The sequence below is a fragment of the Megascapheus bottae genome, chromosome 3 (assembly GCF_031878675.1).
Source record: "Megascapheus bottae isolate mThoBot1 chromosome 3, mThoBot2.hap1, whole genome shotgun sequence".
Lineage (NCBI taxonomy): Eukaryota > Metazoa > Chordata > Mammalia > Rodentia > Geomyidae > Megascapheus > Megascapheus bottae.
Window position 1 is genome coordinate 80,124,188 of NC_143511.1, and position 22,996 is coordinate 80,147,183.

General features: G+C 52.3%; 1 protein-coding gene across 7 annotated transcripts in view; it reads left to right on the forward strand.

Moving 5' to 3' along the window:
* Dab2ip (DAB2 interacting protein) overlaps nucleotides 1-22,996 on the forward strand; it is a 162,653-nt gene that overhangs the window by 32,150 nt on the left and 107,507 nt on the right. For 2 of the 7 annotated variants that reach the window (XM_090330557.1, XM_090330560.1), the window contains exon 1: nucleotides 22,411-22,605. The exons of 3 other annotated variants lie outside the window; for them this stretch is intronic. In XM_090330557.1, the coding sequence (XP_090186683.1) occupies nucleotides 22,482-22,605 (124 nt within the window). In that variant the 5' untranslated portion in view covers nucleotides 22,411-22,481. Of the gene's footprint in view, nucleotides 1-22,408; nucleotides 22,606-22,996 lie in introns of those variants that run through there. 2 more of the 7 variants (XM_090330563.1, XM_090330562.1) reach the window with 2 other exon arrangements.

Consider the following 22,996-nt stretch of genomic DNA (forward strand, 5'->3'; position numbering starts at 1 on the left):
TTGTTTTCTAATTTTGGATCTTAAAGGCAGAAAGAGAACTAAAGGTCCTTCCTGGCTTTGACCCCCTGCTGCAGGCTTCCAGATCCTTCCGCTCAGATGGGCGGCTCCTACCCCTGTTGCCTTGGTCAGCTTCTAGAGGAAGTTGCCACAAGCTTGGCCACACTCCCTTCCCTCCCGCCCGTCCTTCTGGAGGTATAGTTAGAGGTCTCTCTACCTGGTGGTCTCAAGCTCCTAGGAGTCCCTTCCCCACTAAAAAAGGGCAGCTAAGCTGGTGGCTCGCATCTAATCCTAGCTACTCAGGAGGCTGAGGTCGGAGGATCAAGGTTGGAAGTTGGCACTGGCAGGAAAATCCCTGAGACTGTGATCTCCAATGAACCACCAAAAAGCTGGCTCAAGGTGACAGAGTAGTAGCCTCAAGCAGAAAAGCTCAGGGATAGCGCCCAGGCCCTGAGATCAAGCCCTACAACAGACAAAGGAAAAACAAAGGTCAGCTATGAACCAGCCGGTGCTAGCGTTCCTGGTCTCCAGGTGAAGTTCACAATCAGGTTTGTCCAGATGACTATCCAATTCTTTGCTGACTTGCTGACTTTCCTATCTGGGAAATGGGAGAAGTGTACCGGCCCAAGGGTAGATAGATGACCAGTACATAACCAGGTCTGTGGTTCAAGACCTAGCGCACAGAGGGAGCTCAAGCCTGCCCAGGCTCCTGCTTGCCTTCCCAGCCGCTGTTCCCACTGGGCCTCTAATGCTTGTGTCCCTGTGTCTTGACTCTGGGGTACCAACACTCCCAGTCTTGTCATGCTTACCTTGACTGACCCCCACTGTTCCCATTCCCCTGCACAGTGCTCTCCAAGTGAGGTCACCCCACTGTTCAAGGAGGTCACCCTGAGATCTCAGTCCCGCGTGTGGGAGGCTTCTGATCACAGCTCCTTCCAGTGGACACCGGAACCCCTGGACCTCGGAGCCCAGCAGCATCTGTCACAGTCTCCTTCCTACCTTGTCCTTGTTCTCAGGGACCCCACCAGCTTTCACCTAGCCAGCAGGGCCCCTCCCTTCCTCACAGTAGCCACCTGCTTCTCTCTTTAAGTGACTGAGGTTCAGTCTGCAGGCTTCTCCACCGTGCAGGTGAAGGGCCAGGCCTGATCAGGTGCAGAGTGGGCGGATCCACAGGAGTGGAGCCTGAGGGCAGCCAGGAACGGGACCCCTCACGCCTGGCATAGTGATGAGTTCTGCTTTTCCATGCTCATCATGTGGAAATGGTGTCAGGGAGTGTGAGCTTCATGGCTGTCTGCATGCAGGGTTTGCTGTGGCCCTAGATCACCTTTCTACCTGGAGGAATATTTCCTCTGTGTGTGTGTGGTGTGTGGTGTGTGGCGGTAGGGGGATGGGGAGGAGGGCAGGGATTGAGCAATGGGGCAGGGAAAAGCAAAACAGAAATGGCCAACTAATGATTAACAGATGTCAACTGTTAGTAGCTTAGAAATACCACTGACACCCAGCCCCCCTCCCTTCCCCCAGGAGGGAAGAAGCCAAAATGGTCACTTGTGACCCCTTGAGAAAGATCATTTCACAGCCCTTTGGAGATACTTTTCGTCAAGAGGCTGAAGTATGGTTTTAACTTATTTGCATATATACATGTGCAAAGATTGCCTTTTTTTTTTAGCACCCCCCCGCCCCCCCCTCTCTGTCATGGGGCTTGAACTCTGGGCCTGAGCACTGGGCCTGAGCTCTTTTGCTCAAGGCTAGTGCTCTACCACTTTGAGTCACGGGGCCACTTCTGGTTTTCTGGTGGTTAATTGGAGATAAGAGTTTCATGAACTTTTCTGCCTGGGCTGGCTTTGAACCACAATCTTCAGATCTCAGCCTCCATTCATACCTAGGATTACAGGCATGAACCATCAGTGCCTGGCTCATTTTTTTTTTTTTTCCCTGTGACTTGAGCACTACTTCTGGCTTTTTCTGTGAATCAAACTCAGACCATGGTGTGGGCCCCAGGAACCCCCAGTGAAGAGCTGATGCTGTTCACCAAGGCAGGTGGGGTGGGATTACGATTCAGGCCAGGTGAGTGTCCCCAGAGAGATAACGAGGTGGTGCCTCCGGCTTTTTGAAACACTAAGGTAATCAGTGGTTCAGCCTTGGGCTCCGCACAAGGCAACAGGCTCTTGTCTGAGCCAAGTGCTGGCCAAACCTGGAGGTCATAAAGAGAGCCTTCCTTAGAACACAGATTGTCTTCCGGAGCTGGACTTGATGATGAGTGTGGACTTCTGATAAATGGGCTTTGCAAGGGGCATTGTTTGAAGGTGTGAAGTTTCCTCCAGTTCTAGCATTGGGGGTGGGAGAAGTTTCTCCTTCCTTCTCCTCCCCTAGAAACCAGAGTGGAATTTAGGATTTTACCCAAGAGTCTTGAAGACCTGAGCAGATATAAGCATAGGCACTTGGGCTTCTGAGGGATGGGGTTGGGCTTGTGGTTTTTTTTTAATTTTCTTTTTTTATTCTAAAGATCTTTAATTTTTTTTTCTTCCTTTCTCTTTCTTTCTTTCTCTCTTGCTTGCTTTTTTTTTTTTTTTTTTTTTTTTGGTGCTAGCCCTGGGGCTTGAACTCAGGGCTTAAGTGCTGTTCAACTTTCTTGTTTAGGGCTACTACTTGAGCCACAGCTCCCTTTTTAGTGGTTAATTGGAGATAAAAAATCTCTCATGGAATTTCCTGTCTGGGTTGGCTTTGAACCACAATCCTTAGATATCAATCTCCTGCGTAGCTAGGATAGCAGATGTCAGCCATTAGCACCTGACTTGTATTTTATTTTATTTTTAAGGGCCTAGTCTTCATTTTTGGGGCCGGGAGTGTGGCCTAGTGGTAGAGTGCTTGCCTAGAATGCATGAAGCCCTAGGTTTGATTCCTTGGTGCCACATACACAGAAAATGCCAGAAGTGGTGCTGTGGCTCAAATGGTGGAGCTCTATCCCTGAGAAAACTCAAGGACAGTGTTCAGGCCCTGAGTTCAGGTGCCAGGACTGGTAAAAAATGTAAAGAAAAATAGTCATCACTTTTTTACTGAACAAGTTTTAGGTTCCCAGGAAAGCTGAGGCAAATGTACAGACAGTTCCTATACATTCCCTCCCTCCCACAGCCTTCCCCACTAGCAGCAGCCTACATCACAATTTGGTTTTTAAATACATTAATATAGTGCATTCTATGATCTATTTACTTAAAATAAAAGCAGACATTACAGATTGGGACTGGAGATGTGGCTCAGGGGCACAGTGTTTGCCTGGCATGTACCAAAAGATAAATTAAGCATTACAGACTACAAACTGAAAAACTAAGTTTGTCTCTTTATTTGTTTATTTATTTATTTTTGTGTGGATCTGAGATCCACAAAAGTCTTATGGTTCCTGGCTAATACACGATGTACCACTTGAGCCATACCTCTAATCCCTTTTGTTTTTATTTTGTTTTTGAGATAAGTTCTCCCTAATTTTGCCCCGGTGGGTGTCCAACCAGAACTACTTGTACTGTGTAGTGGGGATTAGAGAGGTGTGTGTCACTCTGCTTGGCTTAGTCTGTCCCCATTTCTTATCTCCTATTCCTGAGGCCCTACCCGGTCAGGTGAGCGGCGCATGCACCCTAAAATAAGCTCACGTATTCCTTCTCCAGGTATACCTCACACTTGAGAATAGTCAGACCAGGTCCTAACTTATTCCACCAAGGCCCTGTCTAGGCACGTGGCTTCCCCCTTGTCGCACACAGGGATATAAAAATATCCTGTCAGCATATCTATTCCTGCAGGCCTGTGAGTTTGACTGCGGGATAGCATTTACAAGGAGATGTTATGAATTTGAAGTGGACATTTTTATGGATTTTAACGTTTGATAAGTTGCTTTCTTGTTTCTCACAAAGGCGGTAAGAGTTGGTGATTCACTGTCTCCTCTGGTCTTAAGTGCTGTCTGGCAGAGGGCGAGGGTGGGTGTTGAATTAGGGTCTCTGGTACAGGACCTAGGGCCCAGGGAGGCATTTCCAGGGTGACAAGTGCCATCTTGACATTTCATATGCACATGTCGATCCATAGACTATATGTGATTCTGTTTTAAATGCTTTCAGAAATAGTTTATCCTAGATGAGTGCTGGTGGCTCATATCTATCAACCCTAGCTGCTCAGGAGGCTGAGATCTGAGGATCATGGTTCAAAGCCAGCCTGGGCAGGAAAGACTGTGAGACTCTTACTTTCAATTAACTACCAAAAAGCTGGAAGTGGAGCTATGGGTAAAGTGGCAGAGCACTAGCCTTGAGAACAAAATCTCAAGGACAATGCCCAGGCCCTAAGCTGAAGCCTTGTGACTGGTAAAAAAATAAAATAAAATAATCCTTCTGTAGCTTCCTCCTTTCCCTCAGAGTCTCAAGGATTTTCCTGTCTCGTCTGGCTTTGAACCATACTCCTCAAATCCCAGCCTCCTAAGTAGCTAGGATTACAGGTATGAGCGACCAGCACCCGGCTTTACCTCCCTGTTTATATGTCATCCGAGAGCCATCTACAGTCTAGGGTTCATTGAGGGGTTGTTCAGAAGTCCCTGTGCCAGCCTCACTGTGCTCCCCTGCCAGTGCCCCTTGGCCTGGTGGAGGTCCATTCTTCAGGACAAGGTCATTACTGTGTATAAGGCTACATTTTGCCCCATAATGCACCTGCAGAAGGGCTGCCTGGGCCTTGAACCCAAGTCTGGCCCTCCTCTGTACTGTGCTCTTGCTGAGTGGAGCTGCTGGCTGGCTCTGGGCTTCTCCTGGCTCAGGAAGTGGCTGTGATGTCATTCCTAACCCTCTCAGGCACCCCGCTTTCTGGTCCAGATGGATTTCCTATCAAAGTGCACCTGGGGCCGGCCTCTGGTGGAGAGTGGGGACTGGCCTTGAACAGTTCACCTGTTTACCTGTCAGCAAGAGCCCCAGAGGGTGTGTGGATGGTGCTAGTCTGAGCCTTTCTTATCTTGTCTTGTCAAGTCCTTAGATTCAGCCTTGGGCTCCAGATAAGCCAAGGTTCTCCCTCCTCTTGGATGGCCTTCCCGGCACAGGGTTCGAAGGCGACCCAGGCACAGGGGAGGGAAGCCTGCTGGCAGATAGCGGGGAAGCTGGTTTGAACAGCCAGGCTGAGAGGAGAAACGTGACCAGAGCGCATCTCCACATGCAGCTCAGGCGCGTCCTCACGGCGCCCTTTCTTCCTGGGTAATTGATGATGCCTTTGCCCTCCAGAGAGGGCGGCTGGCTTTGGGGACAGTGAGGTGGCTGGGCGGGTGCCCGGCAGACAGCTGCAGCCCACTCTGGCCTTCCTGGACAATTTATCCCCTGTCAGCCCTGTTCTTTCAGGACATAAAATAATTTCCTGGGCAGTGGTCCTGGCAAAGTAGCTCCAAGGGCTCCGGGCACACACGAGGTTCATGGTGCTGCCCCCGGGGCTGCTGGTGGAGACAAGCTTTCAGGCCAAGGACACAGCCAGCACACAGGACCCAAGTTCCAGCACAAGCCCTGTATGATTGCTCCTCAAGGTTCTTCACTTGTCAACCAAGGCGTTTACCATCTCTGCCCAGCATGCTGGGTCCACATCTTCCTTTAACATTCTTAAGGGCCCAAACCCAGTGTCACCTCCTCCACAAACCCTTCCCAGGATCCCCATTAGGTTGCTGCAGTGCCAGGGACTGTGCCCTGCCCTGAATCCTTAACAACACAACACAGGCCTCCTCTCCCCCTTTCACTGAGGCTGGTCTCCTGTCCCCTCTCTCCCTGCCACCCAGACCCCAGGCCCAAGGTCTTGCTTGTGAGGGGCTGGGTGCCAGAAATAGCCTTGCGCAGGGTTCACTGCAAGCTCACCTGGCTGCGTCCCTCTGTGAAGATCCCGCCCAAGTCTTCAAGAAACTCCTCTACCATTCTTCACGCAAGGACCCCTTTGGTGGGGGGAACCCCCCCAAAACCCAACACTACTGACATACATAAAATGCCAAGGATCACAAAGGAAACCAGTGGTATCCAAAATAGTTACAAAATGATCTAGTGATATATTCGTGCCTTAAATAACAATATCTCGATCTAATAACTACTGTCATTTTGAAGTATGATGAACAGAAGCATTATTTTAAGATTCCCACAGCTAGCAGGGCGCTGGTTGCTCCCCTTGTCAATCCTAGCTATTCAGGAGGCTGAGATCTGAAGATCACAGTTTGAAGCCAGCTCAGGCAGGAAAGTCTCTGAGACTCAGATTCAATTAATCCCAGAGAAAGCCGAGTGGTGCTGTGGCTCATGTGGTAGAATGCTAGCCTTGTGCAAGAAGGAGCTCAGGGATAGCACCCAGGTGCTGAGTTCAAACCCCAGGGCCTATAAAAAACAAAATATAACAAAAACGGGGGTGGGGGGGAGCTGGATCTGGAGTCTGAGTGGCCAGCTGTGACTTGATCCCAAACTGAGGGTCTCTTGAAAGGTCAGATGAGGAAGCAGTTGTAGCCAAGGGATAACGTGGAAGTCCAGGAGACCTAAGCCTCAGGCTGGGCTGGACCGTGGGGGGGTCTAGCCATGCTTCTGCTGTTTCTAGCACCTTGGCTTTAGGCATATTGATTCTTTGCCTAAGGCTTATTTCCTCATCTGAGACACCCATCGTAGCCCCTGGCCTGCAGGGATGTGCACATGAGCTGAGACTTTACAACTTGACATTTAGAGCCCAGCCTGATGCAGAGGAAGTATACATGGATTGTGTGTTCATGTGGTGGGGGGTGGGGGTGCTTGTTAGCTAAGATAGACAGGTGGGGCCCAGTGGCTTGTGGGAACAGAGCCCGGGATGCCGGGAGAAGAGAGGCCTAATGGGAGCTGTCAGATCAGTACCTAGGCCTCTGAAGCTTTCTTCTGTCTGGGGACAGACCAGCTGACCCCAGGGGCTAGCATCTAGCTACCCCATCTCACTGCCTCCTTCCAGCATCTCCCACCTCAGCAAAGATGAAACAAATACAGTGAAATACGTTGGTGGCTGTTGAATACCACTTGATGCTCCATGCAGGGGGAGACAGACCACTGATGGTGGAGAACGAATTTGCCATGGGCTGTAGAGCTGGTAGGAGTATATTTGAGAGGGAGAGACAAGGGGGTGTGGGGGGAGGTGTTAATCTTAATAAATTGTTCTCAGATTGTATACAGTTAAAGCCACAGAAAATTCATGAGCATGTAGAGGGATGGAGACCTCACTGAGAAGCTTTGACCTAAGCAACACAATAAACGTGTAGCTTCTAAATTGGGTCAGGGAAACCTCCCAGCCCAGGGAGAAAGGCCATTCCCCTGCCCTCCCTGGGCCTATAAATTAATCATGCATACAAAGAGGGCCTTGTCTGTTCTTGTCAGTGCCTCCCCCCCCTGCCCCCCACCTCTGCTATAAACAAGTGGCCTGGAGAAGCATTGCAGCTCCTGTGCTTTCTGGTTCCTGTATTTCCAAAGCGTGGTGGGTGTACATTTCAGCAAGAGAGATGTAGGTTAGATAGGAGGAAGAACTTCCTGGCTGACCATGGGACTGTGTGAAAGCCTGGAATGGGAGGCTCAGGGAACGCTTGTAGATGTTCGAGCCCAGGTGGGCTCTAATAATCTCCTTTCCATTCTCCTTGCACTCTCTCTGGCCCCTGCCTGTGACAAGTAATGACCGGAACAGATGTGACCCCAGGATCTGAACTCAGGAACTAGCCTGGAAAGTGCCTCAATTTGGATCATCCTAGAAGTTTCTGCCCTGTGGGCAGAAGAGGCCAGCATCCTCCAGGTCCAGACCCTTACCACAGTCTGGTCATATAGCTCAGGCAGCTGCCCCATATCTCATACCATCACCTTTTGGATTCCTAGTCAAAGGTCTGGCCCAGGTACCACCTCCTCTGGGAAGCCTTCCTTGATTTCCTCTTGCCCTGTCAATGCTCTTCTTGTGCTTCCTCTGTCTCAGGCATTTGTGTCAGCCTCTCTGTGGGAGACCATGTGCCCCATGTCACTGTCCATTCTCTGGGGCCAGGGATGATGTTGACCTTCTCGGACACACATATCCACCACTCCAGGACTGGCATGGGGTTTCCTGTAAGGTTCCCCCACATCCCCCAGAGTGGGCTCTTGAAAAGCCTAGCTTCTGGATAACAGCTGGAATCCTGGGCTCTTGAAACAGGAGCAGAGTAAGGATGGAAGGCAGAAGCTTGGCTGGCCACAGCTGGCCCTGCCTTTGCGGTCTCTGTTCTAATATTTTACATCTTAACTTCATTATTATTTTTTAAATCTCTGTACCTGCTAATGCTGTCTGATTCTAGCAAGTCTCTGGAAGGGGGAGATGTTCTTCAAGCACACACGGGGAGGGGGGGGCCTCCAGGCATTCCCTACGTGTAGACGTGCACAAGCCTGGGCAAGCCGAGCCTGGGTGAGCTACTCGCTAGTACCGGGCGCTGGCCTGCCATGGGCATGCATGGGGCACAGGGGAGGGGATCTGGCTCCAGGTCAGCATTGATGAGAAAGGCAGGAAGCCCCGACCTCCTGAGACCACCCACCCAGGGTCCATGTGGGCTTCGGCAGAAGTGGGTGGTGGCTTGCAGCCCCAGGTTCTGCCCAGCCCCAACCCCAGCTAGAGTAGAAGGGCACAACTCCTCTGGTGCCCCCCATCCCACGCCTGGGTTGTTCTCTGATGAGCTTTTGGTGTGTTCTGGGACCTTCCTTCAAGACAGGCCATGTCAAATGCCAGCAGAGCCACCGGGCCCTGCACGTCAGTGGCTGTATATTTGTGTATACACGTGCATGTGCACTGTGTGTGCAAGGGGAAGGGGAGGGTGGAGACTTGGTATGGAGGGGCTTGAAGGCAAGCCTGACTGGAGCCCGTTCATACAGGCAGGCAGGCAGTAGGTGGAGAACGAGAGCCTTGAGGCCTGTGGGTCAAGCCTACCCTTGGGCTGTTCACTGGAAGGTGCTAATTCCAAACCTAAAAATAATCCTTGGCTGGGCAGAACACTTTAGAAGTTTCCAAGCTCTCTCAGATTCACTTTTGTCTTCCATGGTCCCCGATGGAGTGCTGTCTGTCATTATTTCACCACCAGAAACCCTTTGAGTTGTGAAGTGAATGTGGAGCTGGATGCCAGGGGCTCACGCCTGTAATCCTAGCTACTTACGAGGCTGAGATCTGAGATCTGAGGATTCTAGTTCAAAGCCAGCCTGGGCAGGAAATGCTATGAGACCCTTAAGTCCAATTAACTAGCAAAAAAATTCCAGAAGTAGAGGTGTAACTCAAGTGGTAAAGTGCCAGCCTTGAGTAGAGAAGCTCAAGGACAGTGCCTAGGCCCCAGACCTAGTGTGTGTGTGCATGTACACACACACACACACACACACACACACACACAGAGTAAATGTAGGAAAGATTGGAGGGTAGCTGGTGGTAGAACCCAGGTGGGGCCACCTCCTGTGGACCTACTGCATTCCAGCCCTGGGCGCCCAGAAACCAGTGCACGGGGCATTGGTTTTCCCTATTGGGAAGAAGGATGCTGAGAAGAGAGGGGAGAACCAGGAGGGGCAGAAATACTGGTTGCAAGCTCAGAGGGGAGGATGGAGGTAGCAAGGTGGCAGTGGGGGCTTCCCATGAGGGGGGCTTTGGAGGCAGGCCTTAGGGACAGGAGGGTGTAGACAGTGCCAGGCATCTTATGGGTGAGGAAAGGCTCGTGGGAAACCACTGTAGGCCCAGCCAACTCACAAAGCCAGGCCTGCCCAGCCGTGCTCATCCCTGCACAGCTGACGGGAGTCTGCTCTGAAGAGGCCCACCAGAGAGCCATCTCAAAGACGGTCCCTGGTCCCAAGGTCTTTGCTGGGGCGGGAGGGGGTGTCGTTAACTGGGGCTGCACCCCCAGCCTTGTTCCTCACTGTCCTCTCTTTCCTGACCAGCTGTCCCTCTTCATGCGGCTCTTCTGTCTATAGCACAAGACAGCAAAGTGACTGAGAAGAAAACAATCAGAAGAGGAGAGGTAGTTGCCATAGAAACAAGAAAGTGGAAACAGAAACTTTCAGGATTGGGATGGGGGAGGAGGGTGGACTTGGAGGATGGGGAGGCCTGGCTCAGGACACCTAGGCCCGGAGGTGGGGATGGTGGGACAGGACGGGGGGGAGGCAGTGTCTCCAGAGCCTGGGTGCAGGATCTGGTGGCAGATGAAGGAAGCCACTTGGTGATTGGAGGAGGGGCCTCATCTTCTGCCCAGTGTCCCTGCGTGGTTCTGCTCCTGCAGTCTCGGGATCCATCTCTGCTCCCAGCAGTGCGACTTCCCTGCCCGTCTTTGCATGTTGAGGTCTTGATTTTACTGTTGTAACCTGTAGAAAATGACGCATCCCAGGACTGAGAAGTTTACAAGGCAGCTTCTCTCAGTCACATGGTAGTCCTGGGGAGAAAGGGTTCACAGTCCATTCAGGCTTAGTGAGGTTGGGGCACTTGGCCCATGGTGGAGGGTTGGACCCTTACCTCTCAAGGCCTTTCCCCATTATGACTTCCCCCGAGGAACCGCCATTTCCTTCCTGTACAAACTAGCACGAGGCTTCTCTCAGGCTTGATTTTTCCCATTTGCAAAAAGGGCACATGTAGCCTGTAAGGTTGTCACAAAGATACATTGAGACAGATCAGATCCAGCAGTGGGCAGAAGGCCTGGCTGGGCATAGCCGCCAAAGCACATGACTGCAACTGAAATTAGCAAGGACCCCTGGGGGACACAGGGCTGGGTGGCACGTTAACGGGAAGAAGAGCTGATAGAGTCACCCCCGATCTGAAATTGCCCACAAGGGCACCTGGACACGTCAGCCTGCCGTCTTTGCTGCTAGGGGAGACAGCAGTAGCTGCATGGGGTTCGAGCCTGCCTCAAGGTTTGGGCTGAAAGGAGCCCTTGACTTCCCCACGGGCTTGTGGCCTGCTTGCCATCAGAGCCAAACCTGAGATTTCTCCTGGGCAAAGCCCTCGTGAGCCAAATGCTTTATTAAATGGCAGAAAGACAGCACGCTGCCTGAGAAAGATAATGAGAAAAATTTATTTATTGGGTTATAAATCATTGAGAAGCCCTAGGCCCTGTGAGAAGGGCATAAGGGGGCCCCTAGCAGTGACTTGCTGGGAGGAAGGAGAAAACCTCTGTCCCCCACCCCTCCCGCTTCCTTAGTGCTGATACTGCAGGAATTTTGTGCTGCCAGGTACTGAGGGCTGAGAGGCTCAAGGTCCATGGAGCCTACAAACAGCTCTGCCTGGTGTACTCAATCAAGACGCCCACCCTCCTCTGATTGGCCAATGCCATGTATCTGGGTGGGGCAACAGGGATGAGCCCAGGAGGATCGGGACTGACCTGATCTGCCCAGGAGAGGAGAGTGCCAGGAAAGATACTTGAATGAGCTCTCCAGAGAAATAGCAGCTCAGGCAAACTGGAGAAAAAAGATGTAGGGTTGGGGGGAGGGAGTCGTTAAAGGGAAGATTCAGCTGTTTAGAAAGGAGGAAGTAGTGCAGGAGTAGGCCAGGTGGCTCAGGAGACAGGTGAGTTGAAAAGCTAGCAGGGCCCCAGGATTGCAGGGAGGGCTGGGCCGTTTTCAAATGTCCACCCTGGCTGTTTAATGGAGAATGGACTAGATGTAGAGAGAATATGGAGTAAGTACACAGCTTTGGGAATCTCCAAACCTACGAGACTGGAGATGTCTGTGAAGAGACGGGAAGTTGGATCGAGCAAGATTAAAGTCCAGGAAGCCTGCCCCAGGCCTTGGGCTGAGAGAGAGGCCTATGGAGAGACATGGCATGGGTAAGGAAGGGGGTGGGCAGAGAGTGTGGAGGGGTGAGTTAGGGCTGGACAATCTCCACTGACCACTAGAAACAGAAGCCAGGGCCCTTGGCCTGGTGTATGCAGGACGCCTTTCTAGCAGTGGTTTTGTGTTTTGAGCATCTCTGGGTGAGCACAGGTACCCACAGGAGCCAATGGGAACTGAGTTGCTGCCACTCAGCAGCCCTTGTGCTAGTCATAAACAGGGATGGTCCTGGTGTCCAGGCTTAGGTTGTGATAAGGACACACTGAATTCATACTGACACTGTCTGACCACCATATTGGTATCCTGGGTGACCTTGAGGGACCCGAGGACCTTCAGGGCTTTGCGTTCTCATGCTTTGGTTTCTCTGTCTGAACCCTTCAAGTGAAGATCATCTAACCTCCCTTGTGCCAGCTGTGTCCTCACCCAGAGAGTGGCCAGAGTACCAGGCCCAGCTGGCACTGCTGCTCCAGATCTGTGTCCCTCCTGGCCCTGTAAGGGGACACCATTCCCATCAGAGCCGTAAGGGGATATTTTAATCAGCTGGTAAAGTCAGAGGGCACAGAGATCAGAACAAAGGCTGCCAGTCAAGGGCTGTGGCCTGGCCTGGCGTGGGCTGACTGGCTGGGTCCCGGACTCTAGACCACACACAGGTTTCATTGTGGCTCAGAAACTGGACAAACTGCATCTTGGGCCTCAGTTTGCCCTTCTGAGCCGTAGGATTATTTTCCCTCCCTGCCCGCCAGCGGCACACAGCATTTAGGACAGAGGTGCAGATAGCAACTAGTAGACCAGCAAGGCTAGTGTGATCCACTGAAAAAATGAGCATCTAAATGTGTGTGTGTGTGTGTGTGTGTGTGTGTGTGTGTGTGTGTACATATGTATAAAGGCTTGAAATCAGGGCCTGGGTGTTTTCCCTAAACTCTTTTTGCTCAAGGCTAGTCCTCTACCACTTAAGCTACAGCACTATTTCCACTTTTTCTGTGATTAATTGGATAAGAGTCTCATGGACTTCCCTGCCTGGGCTGGCTTCAAACCGAGATCCTTAGATCGTAGCCTCCTGAGTAGCCAGGATTTCAGGCATGAGTCAGCAGTGCCAGGCTTGCTTTTGGCTCTTGGTTAGTTAATTGGAGATAAGAACCTTATAGACGCTCCTGTCTAAGCTGGCTTCGAACTGTGATCTTCAGATGTCAGCTTCCTGTGTAGCTAGGATTACAATGGTGAGCCCCTGGCACCCAGCTAAACATCTAATTTTAACACATTTGCAACGTGTCCAGCATCTGAGGACAGAGATTTGCTGCTATCTTCTTTGCACCAGTGGAGCAGGGGCCTAAATGGGATGGGTGAGGCTTGTCCAAGTCACATACTAGACTGGGACGCTGTGCCATGCCACCCAGGGGACTTTGCTGGGAGACCTGTGAGTTCTGGGTTGGGTTCCAGCCTGATGGGTGATGATGCCTGGGGCAAGGACTGAGTGCCTGGCAGGGGTGGACAGAGCTGGTCAGCCTTTGCTGAGGGTTCCATGCTGGGTATGGAACTAACCTACTACGGGGAAGTGGAGGTGAAGGTCTGAGTGGGAAGGCGGGCTTGGTTTTGCATGGAAGCCATGAAGAGGGAAAGTCCATCAAGTTCTGAAAGGATCTTCCAGCTTCCTGGGACACAGGCTACGGGGGAGCAGGGAGAGAAGCTTGTGAGGTCCAAGAAGCTGTACTCCAGGTTGCCTCTCCTGGGCTCTCAGTGGCAGCTGAGCCTTGACTGTCAGAACCCTTGCCTCTGTTTTCTCAACTGTGGGCAAGTCCCAAGCACGCCCAGACACTGGTTCAAGGTCTTAGGGCTGACCCTTGGATCACGCAGAGCCTACTGCAATTTCTAGGCATGAAACAATGCTCCACTTTCATACTTTTCCAAGGGCCAGGGGCTGGGTGGCTTCGTGAGGTCCCTAGATCAAAGGTAGGCCTGAGAAGGGGTTCCTGGTGTGCCTTTGTCTGTGGTCTGGGCCCTCCCTGCTTCAAAGAGTGAGCAAGTTCCTAGTCCTGGGCAAGGGGGGGGGTTATTTCCAGGATGACCTTGAACTTGTTTTCCTTGGCCCCAAACTTTCAGGCTACTTCCTGTTTGAGCAGACACAGCAATTCCAGGGCACCGGTCCTTCTTCCCTCTGGCAGAATTTCTAGACACAATGTCTTGAGTGGGGTGGGGCTGGGGGGGGAGGGGGTCAGGGAATCAAGGTGGTATTCTACACTTTCTCCAGAGGAGGAGGCAGAAGCTGCATTTAATCTCCATCTTCAGCGTATTGGGTAGGATGTCCCAGGATATAACCACAGCTTCAACAATGCTGGCCCCTCCGTTAACACCTTCTGTGGCTAATACTTGGGTCTTGGACTAAGCACAGAAGTTCTGAATGTCAGAATTACCCAGACGAACCTCATTTTTCTAAGCAGGCAGGGGATGGGGTGGGGAGGAGGAGGAGAGAGAAGGGGAGGACGCCAGAGCTATGAATGGAGGGTGATTTTGTTTCAGGGCAAGCAGCTAATTAAAGACATTCATTCACTCATTCATTCACTCATTCACTGAATGCCAACACTAGACTAGTTCCTGCATAGAGTCAAGCATGTATCCTTTGGTATCCTGACTGACCCAAGACTGGCATTCAAACCCTCCACCTACCACCCACACAGAGTTGTTGTTGTTTGGCTGTTCTAGGGTTTGAACTCTGGTATTCAGGCTTGCTAGGCAGGTGCTCTGCTGTTGAGCCATGCCTGCCTCCCTACCATGGGCGAAAACCCAGGTCCACAGAGGTAAAGACATACAGTCACCCGCTCCTGCCCCTACATCAATCCCCCGTCCTCCCCCCAATTTCTACTCCATAATTTTTGTTGTGATTTGGTAATTTGTCTCTTTAGCCTTTTAAAATCTAAACATGTTCCTTTCAGCATTTTTCCTTGACTGAAAAAAATTATATATTAGCATAAATGAATTGTACAAAAGAACTTCATTGTGGTATTTACAACTTGCATTTAATGTACTTTGATCAAATTCAACCTATCTCTATTACTCTTTCTTAATTTTCTCCCTTTCCTCCCCCACCCCCTCCTTTTCCTCTTCCTCCTCCTTTTCCTTTTTAAGTTTCTGGCAGGTTTCATTATGCTGTTGTGTGTGTGTGTGTGTGTGTGTGTGTGTGTGTGTGTGTGTGTGTGTGTGTAGCACTTGCAGCTTTTTGCTGGTTAGTTGACAGTAAGAGTCCTACAGACTTTCCTGGCCACGCTGGCTTTGAATCTTAATCCTCATATCTCAGCCTCCTGAGTAGCTAGAATTATAGGCGTGAGGCACTGTGCCCTGCAAAAAACATAGGGATTTCTCTCATCACACACATCAGACATTTATAGAGATATTATCATCTCTGCTGTGAGATTAGGCTACCAATAATCCTAAAAGGTCCTCATTTTCAAAACAGCCAAGTGATAGGGTGGGGTGGGGGGGAGATCATACAGAGGTACCTGAGATAGGTGGCCAGGAAAGGCCTGTGAGTGTATGTCATTTGAATGACAGCTGAAACTGTAAGGTTAGTGTGAATGAAGTACAAAGGCCCTGGGGTGGTCAGAGATTGAAAAGGTATTTAGCTAAGTCTAGAGCTATTTTAAATTCTCCCTCCCCCCACCACACACACACACACACACCAAGAAAACTACTAGCTGGGTCATTTAAGAAATATTTTTTTTGGACTTTACCTCCCAAGATCTGGATTCAGGGAGGTTGTGAGTGGGACCCTGGCATTTGCTTCCAGAACTCTGTATAGTTCATGTGTACCCAACCCAATGTCATACCTGCGGGTGGGGTCTAACAGAACTTGTTGTTGCTGAATGAGGATCAGAGAGGGATTGTGGCTTGGTCAAAGTCACCCAGCTACACCGTGACAAATGTAAGCTTCAGGCCCAGATCTGACACCTCAGCCCTACAAGGGGCTGCCCGGACTTTACCTTCATTTACCCTACTTCTCCTCCCATCCTTCATGTACCCCCTGCAGCCCATCCCCAAATCCGCCTCATCCTTTATTCCGTCCTCAAACATGCATCATGGTGCCCACCACCAGCCAAGAATATCCTCCCCTGGTCTTCTTCTACTGACTGGGGTCATACAGCTGAGTGCTGGCTCTTCCCTACAGATCCCTCCTCCTTTCAGCTCTCTACCTAAATGGAGCTTCCTACCACCTGACCACCAGGCTGGTTCAGCCGGGCTCTGCTGGGATGGAGCAAGGCCCCTCCCCGACAAAACCCAGGCCAATGCCAGTCACGACCTGGTTCTCAGATAACCAGGCAAACGTTCCACTGAAGGGAAGGGGTCTCTCTGACCTCATACTGGGACCATATGCCACTCCCTCTGGCTGCCCAGTGGGTGTGGCACCATCTGTGCCCATCCCTGGACAGGGAAGGAAGAAGCTGAGACCTTGAGCTTCAACTCCAGGAGAATGGAGGGGCTGGGATCCTGGCTGGGGGCCCTGGCCCACCTGGAGCTTGGCAGTGTTTCTGGGTCAGGAAGGGGGAGGAAGTATAGGGTGAGAGTAGCCCCAGGCCTGGCCATCTGGACTGACAGGCAGGCTACTGGGGGGCGCGGCGGGGAAGGCCAGCGTCTGGAGAATGGATCCTTGTCTCTGGGCCATAGGATTGAGCTTGGAGGGCGGGGCGGGGGACACTTGTGACAAGCATCTTCAGGCATGTGGGGAGGACAGGTCCAGGCCATGGAAGGGAGAGGCAACCTAGGTAGTTCTAGGGTCCTCAGGTGGAGCCCCAGCCTGGCCTTCAGCCCCAGGTGTGACCTTGAGTGGGTCATGGTCTCTCTGGGCCTCAGCTTTGTCATCTTCAGGGGATGGTACTACCCCATCCTGACCATTGAGTGCCTGGTAAAAGGGCCACAGAGGGCCGGGAGTTTGGCCTAGTGGTTGAGTGCTTGCCTAGCATGCACAAAGACCCGGGTTTGATTCCTCGGTACCACATACATAGAAAAAAGCCAGAAATGGTGCTGAGGCTCAAGTGGTAGAGCTCTAGCCTTGAGAAAGCCCAAGGACAGTGCTCAGGCCCTGAGCTCAAGGCCAGGACTGGCAAAAAAAAAAAAAATAAAAAAAATAAAAGGGCCACAGAGCCACATGAAGACCGGAATTGCTACAGGCTCCCTGATTGCTGCTTGTTCCAACAGACGGGCCTATCTGCTCACTTCCTTTCCGGTTCCTTCTCCCTTGGATGCTCCTGGGTTCTGTGCAAGTCTGTGTGTCCCTGTGAGGGAGCTATATCCTCCTAGGGGATAGAAGGGAATATGTGAATGATGGTTTAGGGGTGCATGGGAAATTTCTAGATGCAGATGTCACTCAGGGAGGTGGGCTAGGCAGAGCTGTCCCATTTCCATTTCTCATGTGGAAGTCTGTGGCCCAGAGATATCACAAAGTGTCTCTGCAGGCCTCAGAAGCCTCTACAGCATCCCTGCCACAGATTCATCTTCTACGGGGAGACCCCGCCTTTTCTCTAGGCTCCACCCCCAGCCCAGTGCCATTCATTGATTTTTTTTTTTTAATCCTAAACAAACAGCATCCACATTCCCTGAGGCTCTGTCTGTGTGTGTTCAAATGCTCAGGCTTGACTGGTCCCCCAGTTCTGTCTGCGTGAAAAGGGGCAGAGTCATGCCAGTCCAAGGTCACCCTGGCCCTGCCTGGGATGTCATGAAATTGTCATTGACTTTGGAAAAGGTTAGAGGCAGTGGATGCCTAGCTGACCTCTGGTCCTCGGGGTTGACCTCAGGAGGCTTGTCTGGGCCTCCTGCTATGCAGTATGGGGGTGAGCCAGGCTCCAACCTCCAGCCTCTGCCATCTCCCCTGTGAAGGTTTAGCTTCTGGTCCAGCTTCATTCCCAGAGGAGCCACTGGTGGATTCAGGAAGTTGTCATTGCCTGCCTGACAGGCTGTTCCCAGGGCAGAGGCCGTGACCTCAGCCATGAGCATGCTTCCCAGCCCCCACCAGGCCAGGGCTCCATAGACTTGAGGTGCAGCCTAGTCTGGGAGGCGGATATGTACAGGGCCGCCAGCCTGGACACTTCCCCTGAACACTGCAGCCCACCCTGGTCCAGACAGGAAACCTGACTGGTCTTAATCCTCTGGATGCCCATTGTATAGGCCTTTTGTGGGCTCCCTGTGCTCTGTTGGGATTCTCCCCATCCCCACAGTCTTTTGCCCCTTTACAAAGCTGGCTCTTAAGGAAAGTTCTAGATTCTTTTGTCCCCTCTCTTTTACCCCCAATCTGGGTATTAAGTCTTACTCAACTTTAAGACTTTTGTTCTTTCTGGTGCCCTGGGTTCAAATACTGATTCCTAGTGCAAGCCCTGTGACCTTAGAAACTTTACCTTGTGCTATGTCCTATACATATATATATATATATATATATGTATATATATGTATATAAAATATATATGAACTTTACCCTGTTCTAACTCCAGTATATATAATATATAAGAAGATATATAGGAACTTTGTTCTAGTCCCAATATATATAATATTATATATATTATATAAGAATATATCTTCTTTCAAGGGTCATCATGAAGTTAAATGAGATAACCTACATGGAATGCTGGGACAGGGCTGGCACATGGTGAGTGTGAGGTGCAGTTCTGTTACTATTTTTTTTTTTTTTTTGCCAGTGCTCAGGGCTTGAGCACTGTCTTAGGACTTTCTCAAGGCTAGAGCTCTACCACTTGAGCCTCAGCACCACTTCCAGGTTTTTTCTATGAATGTGGTACTGAGGAATCAAACCCTGGCCTTCATGCATGCGAGGCAAGCACTCTACCACTAGACCAAACTCCTGACCCCCAGTTCTGTTACTGTTAATTGGCATCTGATCCATACCTCTCCCCAACACGGTTCCTGGAGGACTGGTTGTGCCCCTGCTCTTGTGGGGAAGTCTTGGTTTCTGGGTCTGCTCTATGCCTGAGCACTTCTCTTCCCTGTGTGTCACGAGGACACATGATGGTTATTTCCTCAACAGAGTCGTCCAAAGACAATTTTGGCTGAATGTGCAGGTACCAGGGCTCAAACTTAGGACCTGGGCTCTGTCCTTTATTCGTTTTGCTCAAGGCTAGAGCTCTATCATGTGAGCCGCTGCTTACACACTTAGGAAATGAAGAATCTCACAGTCTCCTGAGTAGTTAGGATAACAAGTTTGAACCAACCACAGGGCCTGGTTGTGGTCCTCCTCCTCCTCCTCCTTCTTTTTCTTCCTCTTCTTCATTACCTCTTCCTCCTTCTCCTGCTCTTCCTCCTCTTCTTTCTCCTCATCTTCCTACTACTCCTTCATTTCCTTCCTTCCTTCCTTCCTTCCTTCCTTCCTTCCTCTTTCTGCTTCCTTCCTCTTCCTCCTCCTCTTCCTCTTCTTCCTCCTCTTTTCTCTCTCTTCAAACACCCCAGTAGGTTTCTGAACTGCCCACGAATGGGGCCACTCAGGCCCCGGCTCTGGCTGGGTTCATTGTGTATATGGACATTCACCCAGCTCTAATGCCACCCAGTACCTCCTTCCCATTGGCATGTAGAATTCTACCTTCTGTTGCTTTCTGCCTGTAGGGAAATTCTGTGGGTCCCTGGTATTTTCAAGAGCTTGGTGGCAGCTATTCTACCAGCAGGGCAAAGACAGAAATGAAATAAAGAGCTTCAGAAAGTCAGATTTAGGGGAAGTCAGTGAGAGAGGGAGGCTTCACAAGGGAGCAGGGAGGTTCTGCTTTGTGATAGTTGGTCCTCTGGGAGTCCATATTAGGAGGCTTTTGAAGGAGGCAGGAGGGGCGGGGGGGGGGGAAGGTGGTGAAGCCCTCTGGGGGCTACAGGGTTGACATCCATGCACAGCTGTAGGTGGGAGGTGGTGGTTTGGCCTTCAGAGGAGCCTCTGGAAAAGAGACAGGGCAGGAGGCCAACACCAGCCTGAAGAAAGGCTCCTAGATCAGATCAGCAGGGCCTGGGCAAGCCTGTCTTGTTGGAGGTAATCATGGAGGACTTCTTGGGTGTGATTCATCCTCGGTGGATATTTTGGGGTCAGCCTCAGAAAGGAGTGGTGATAGTGTATGTGTGTGTGGGGGAGGACTGGAGGCATTTTCAGGTGGCCCTCGACCCTAGCTTAGGCTCTATAATATGAAGGCTGCTCCAGCCCAGAGGAGGGGAAGGCCTCAAGAGTCCCCCCTCTCAGGCAGGAGGTGGGGGTGGTGGCAGTTCCAAGGCAGGATTGATTCCAGATGCTCTCCTGGGCTCTGGGAGCCTTTGTCTGCTGCCTGCTGGTCTGTCTGTCTGCCCAGGGGTCCTGGCCAGGAGAGGGGAGGAAGTCTGGCCCCCTTTCTCTGTAGTCTTAGGGAATGTCTGGCCTCCTTTGTTCTCAGCACCCCGATCCCAAATCTACCTGACTCCCCCTCTCCCCAGGCTTGCAGAAATGCTGGGTTTAAAGTGGAGGTGATAGTAGCGGGGTCTTCAATGCTACTTGTATCCTAAGGCTAGGTAGGCAGGCTGATCACCCCTTGGTAGAGCAGGTGGAGGGAGGGACACTGAGGCACAGAGGAAGCCTTGAAAAACTGGAGCAGAGACCAGGCACGATCTTGGGAGTCCAGCTGTTTACAGATGAGGTCCTGAGCTCCCAGCTCTTTCTCCACATAAACTTAAAAGCTGTTGGGGACCAGGCCAGAAATATTACTCCCCTCTCCACACACACACACACACACCTCTTCCACCAAGAAAGTTAACTACAGCTTGCCTTCCTTCCTTCCTTGGCGGCGCAGGAAGAATCTTCTTGGGGAAGCAAACTGAACCAGATGAAGTCTAAGCCTCCTTAGAGCTGCATTTTTTGTTCTCATTCTCTTTTAATTGGTGGGCCTGGCTGAATAAGGTGTGGCTGGGTGGCTCTGAGCCCCCCCTCTGAGGGAGTTACCCTGGTGGATTCTAGTGGGTCGGCTAGAAGAGCAAGCCAGCTGGTTTGTACCAGCTCTTCCTTTTGGGGTCTCCCAATCAGCTCCTGGACCACTTCTGCAGGGGGAAGGGAGAGAGGACAACGCTTAATCCACAGGAGCTTCATGGTGTCCTGGTGGGCATGGTGGTTTTCTGTCTTCCTGCGGGATTGACCACAGGGAAGGGGGACTAGGGCCTTGGACTCCTCTGCAGCTGGCTTTGCTGAGGAGCAATACCCTCTGGAGTCACCCTCCCCCGCCCTCCTGAGTCCCAGGATGGTGCCTGGCTTCCAGCTGTGATCCTGGCTCCTTCTGACCTGGGGGCCCCTCCCTCCTGACTGAGCACTCAAGAGGGGGCTTCCCCTGTGAGGAGTAAAATATGGCCTGGATTCCTGCCCAGACCTCCCCACCCCCTCCCTGCCCAAGGAAGACACAGAGGCTACCACAGTTACAACCTCCTTTATCCCAAGTTGCCTGTAGATAGCCTCAGACTCCAATCCCTGGCCTCTGCCACGGTCTTGTGGGGGAGGCAAGTCAGATCCCCTTCAGGGCCTCAGTTTCCCCTTCTATACTGGAGGAGATAGAGATCAGATAAGCAACTGCCTGAACATTTTGAATCTTGTGATGGGATAATAGGTGGAATGGGGTGAGGGGGCCAGGATGGTCGGGGATGGCAACTATGGTGGAATGCTGGCTGGCCATGTGGAGAAAAGGGAGGGCAAGTGGCCCCTGGGCTCAGAACAATGAGGATTTGGGGGAGTAATGGAGATGGATATGGAGGATGAATGGGTTGTCTGGGGCTAGACACCAAAGAATGGTTGGGTTTGCTTCTGTTCTGCTCCAGAGGAGCCATGGCTGGTTCCTGAGGTAGAGGAGTAAGTGACTTGGAGAAACGTTAGAGGTAAGTTCTCCCCCCTCCCCCTTCTCATCCCCATTTCCAGTCTCAGTTTCTGGCGTCAGGCGCTGCTCTGGTCTGCCAGAGTTGCTGCAGATTCCCACCTGCTGTTTGTTTGGGGGAAGGGGGCAGGTTCTCATCAAGAGGTGGGGGGATGTTTGGGTTGGATGCACAGGTGTGCATTATATTCTTTATGTTGTGTGTGTGTGTGTGTGTGTGTGTTTCTTGGAAGAGGGACCATAATCTTCACTAGAAAACGACTTAGTTATCAGATGAAACCGTTTTTTTTTAAAGGCAACTTTAGGCAAGAGAGTGCTTGACCGGCCGGCGGGTGTTTGAGCTGTCAGCCCGAGGGAGGTGGAAGGGTCCAGGGTCGCAGCCTCTTTTCTGACCCTGTTTGAAAGTCAGTTTCCTGGCCCGGCGTCCACCTCCCATCAGCAGGGGAAGCGCGCATGGCGCGCCGTCCCCGGCCTGCAGGCGAGCCGGGGTCCCGGGCCGCCCCCCAGCCCGGCGCGGAGGGCCACGGGGCGCGGCCAGGGCCCTCCCGGGGTCCCGCTGGGGGTCCGGGCCGCCTCCCCGCGCCGACTCCAGGCCGGGATTTCTCCCGCACTGACTTTCCGGGCCGGTGCCAGCCCGGCCTCCCGGTCCAGGGCCCCAGCGGCGGAGCCGGCTGCTGGGCTCGGGGGCGGGCCGGCCGGGGAGGCGGAGTTTGAGCGACTTTGTGGGGCAGTCTGGGCCTCGGCGGCGGCCGCGCCGGGAGCGCGGGGACGGAGTCGGGGCCCCCGCCGGGTCGTCCGGAGCGGCCGATGGGGCCCGAGTGAGCGCCCAGGCCCGGCCCGGTGCCCGGCGGGCGGCAGCATGTCCGCGGGCGGCAGTGCCAGGAAGAGCATCGGGAGGTCCTCTTACTACTACCGGCTGCTGAGGCGACCCCGGCTGCAGCGACAGAGGAGCCGCTCCCGCAGCCGGACCCGGCCCGCCCGGGGTAGGCACCACCCCGACCCCAGGCCCCCCCCCGCCCCCCCACCGCCTTGCCACCTGGTGCCCCCGGGTGCCAGGGATCCAGGATCCTCCTTCCGCGGACCCCCATGGCCCCAGAGACTCTCCCCAGACCCCTGTCCCCAGGGTTCTCTCATTTCGAGCTCTTGGTTATCCTGCCTCAGTTTACCCAGTGTTCCGGTTATAAAGTAGTCTAAGCGGACCGGGGCTTGTCTCAACTTTGTCTCCTACTGCTTGGATACGTCCTCAACCATTTCCCTCTTTCCCCTTTCCACCTTGGGTGGAGGGGACAGGTGGATGGACTTCCAAGAGGGAAGGCAGGATTTGCAGCCCTGGGTAGATATCCAGCCAGGGCCGTGGCTTTAGCAGTTTTGGGA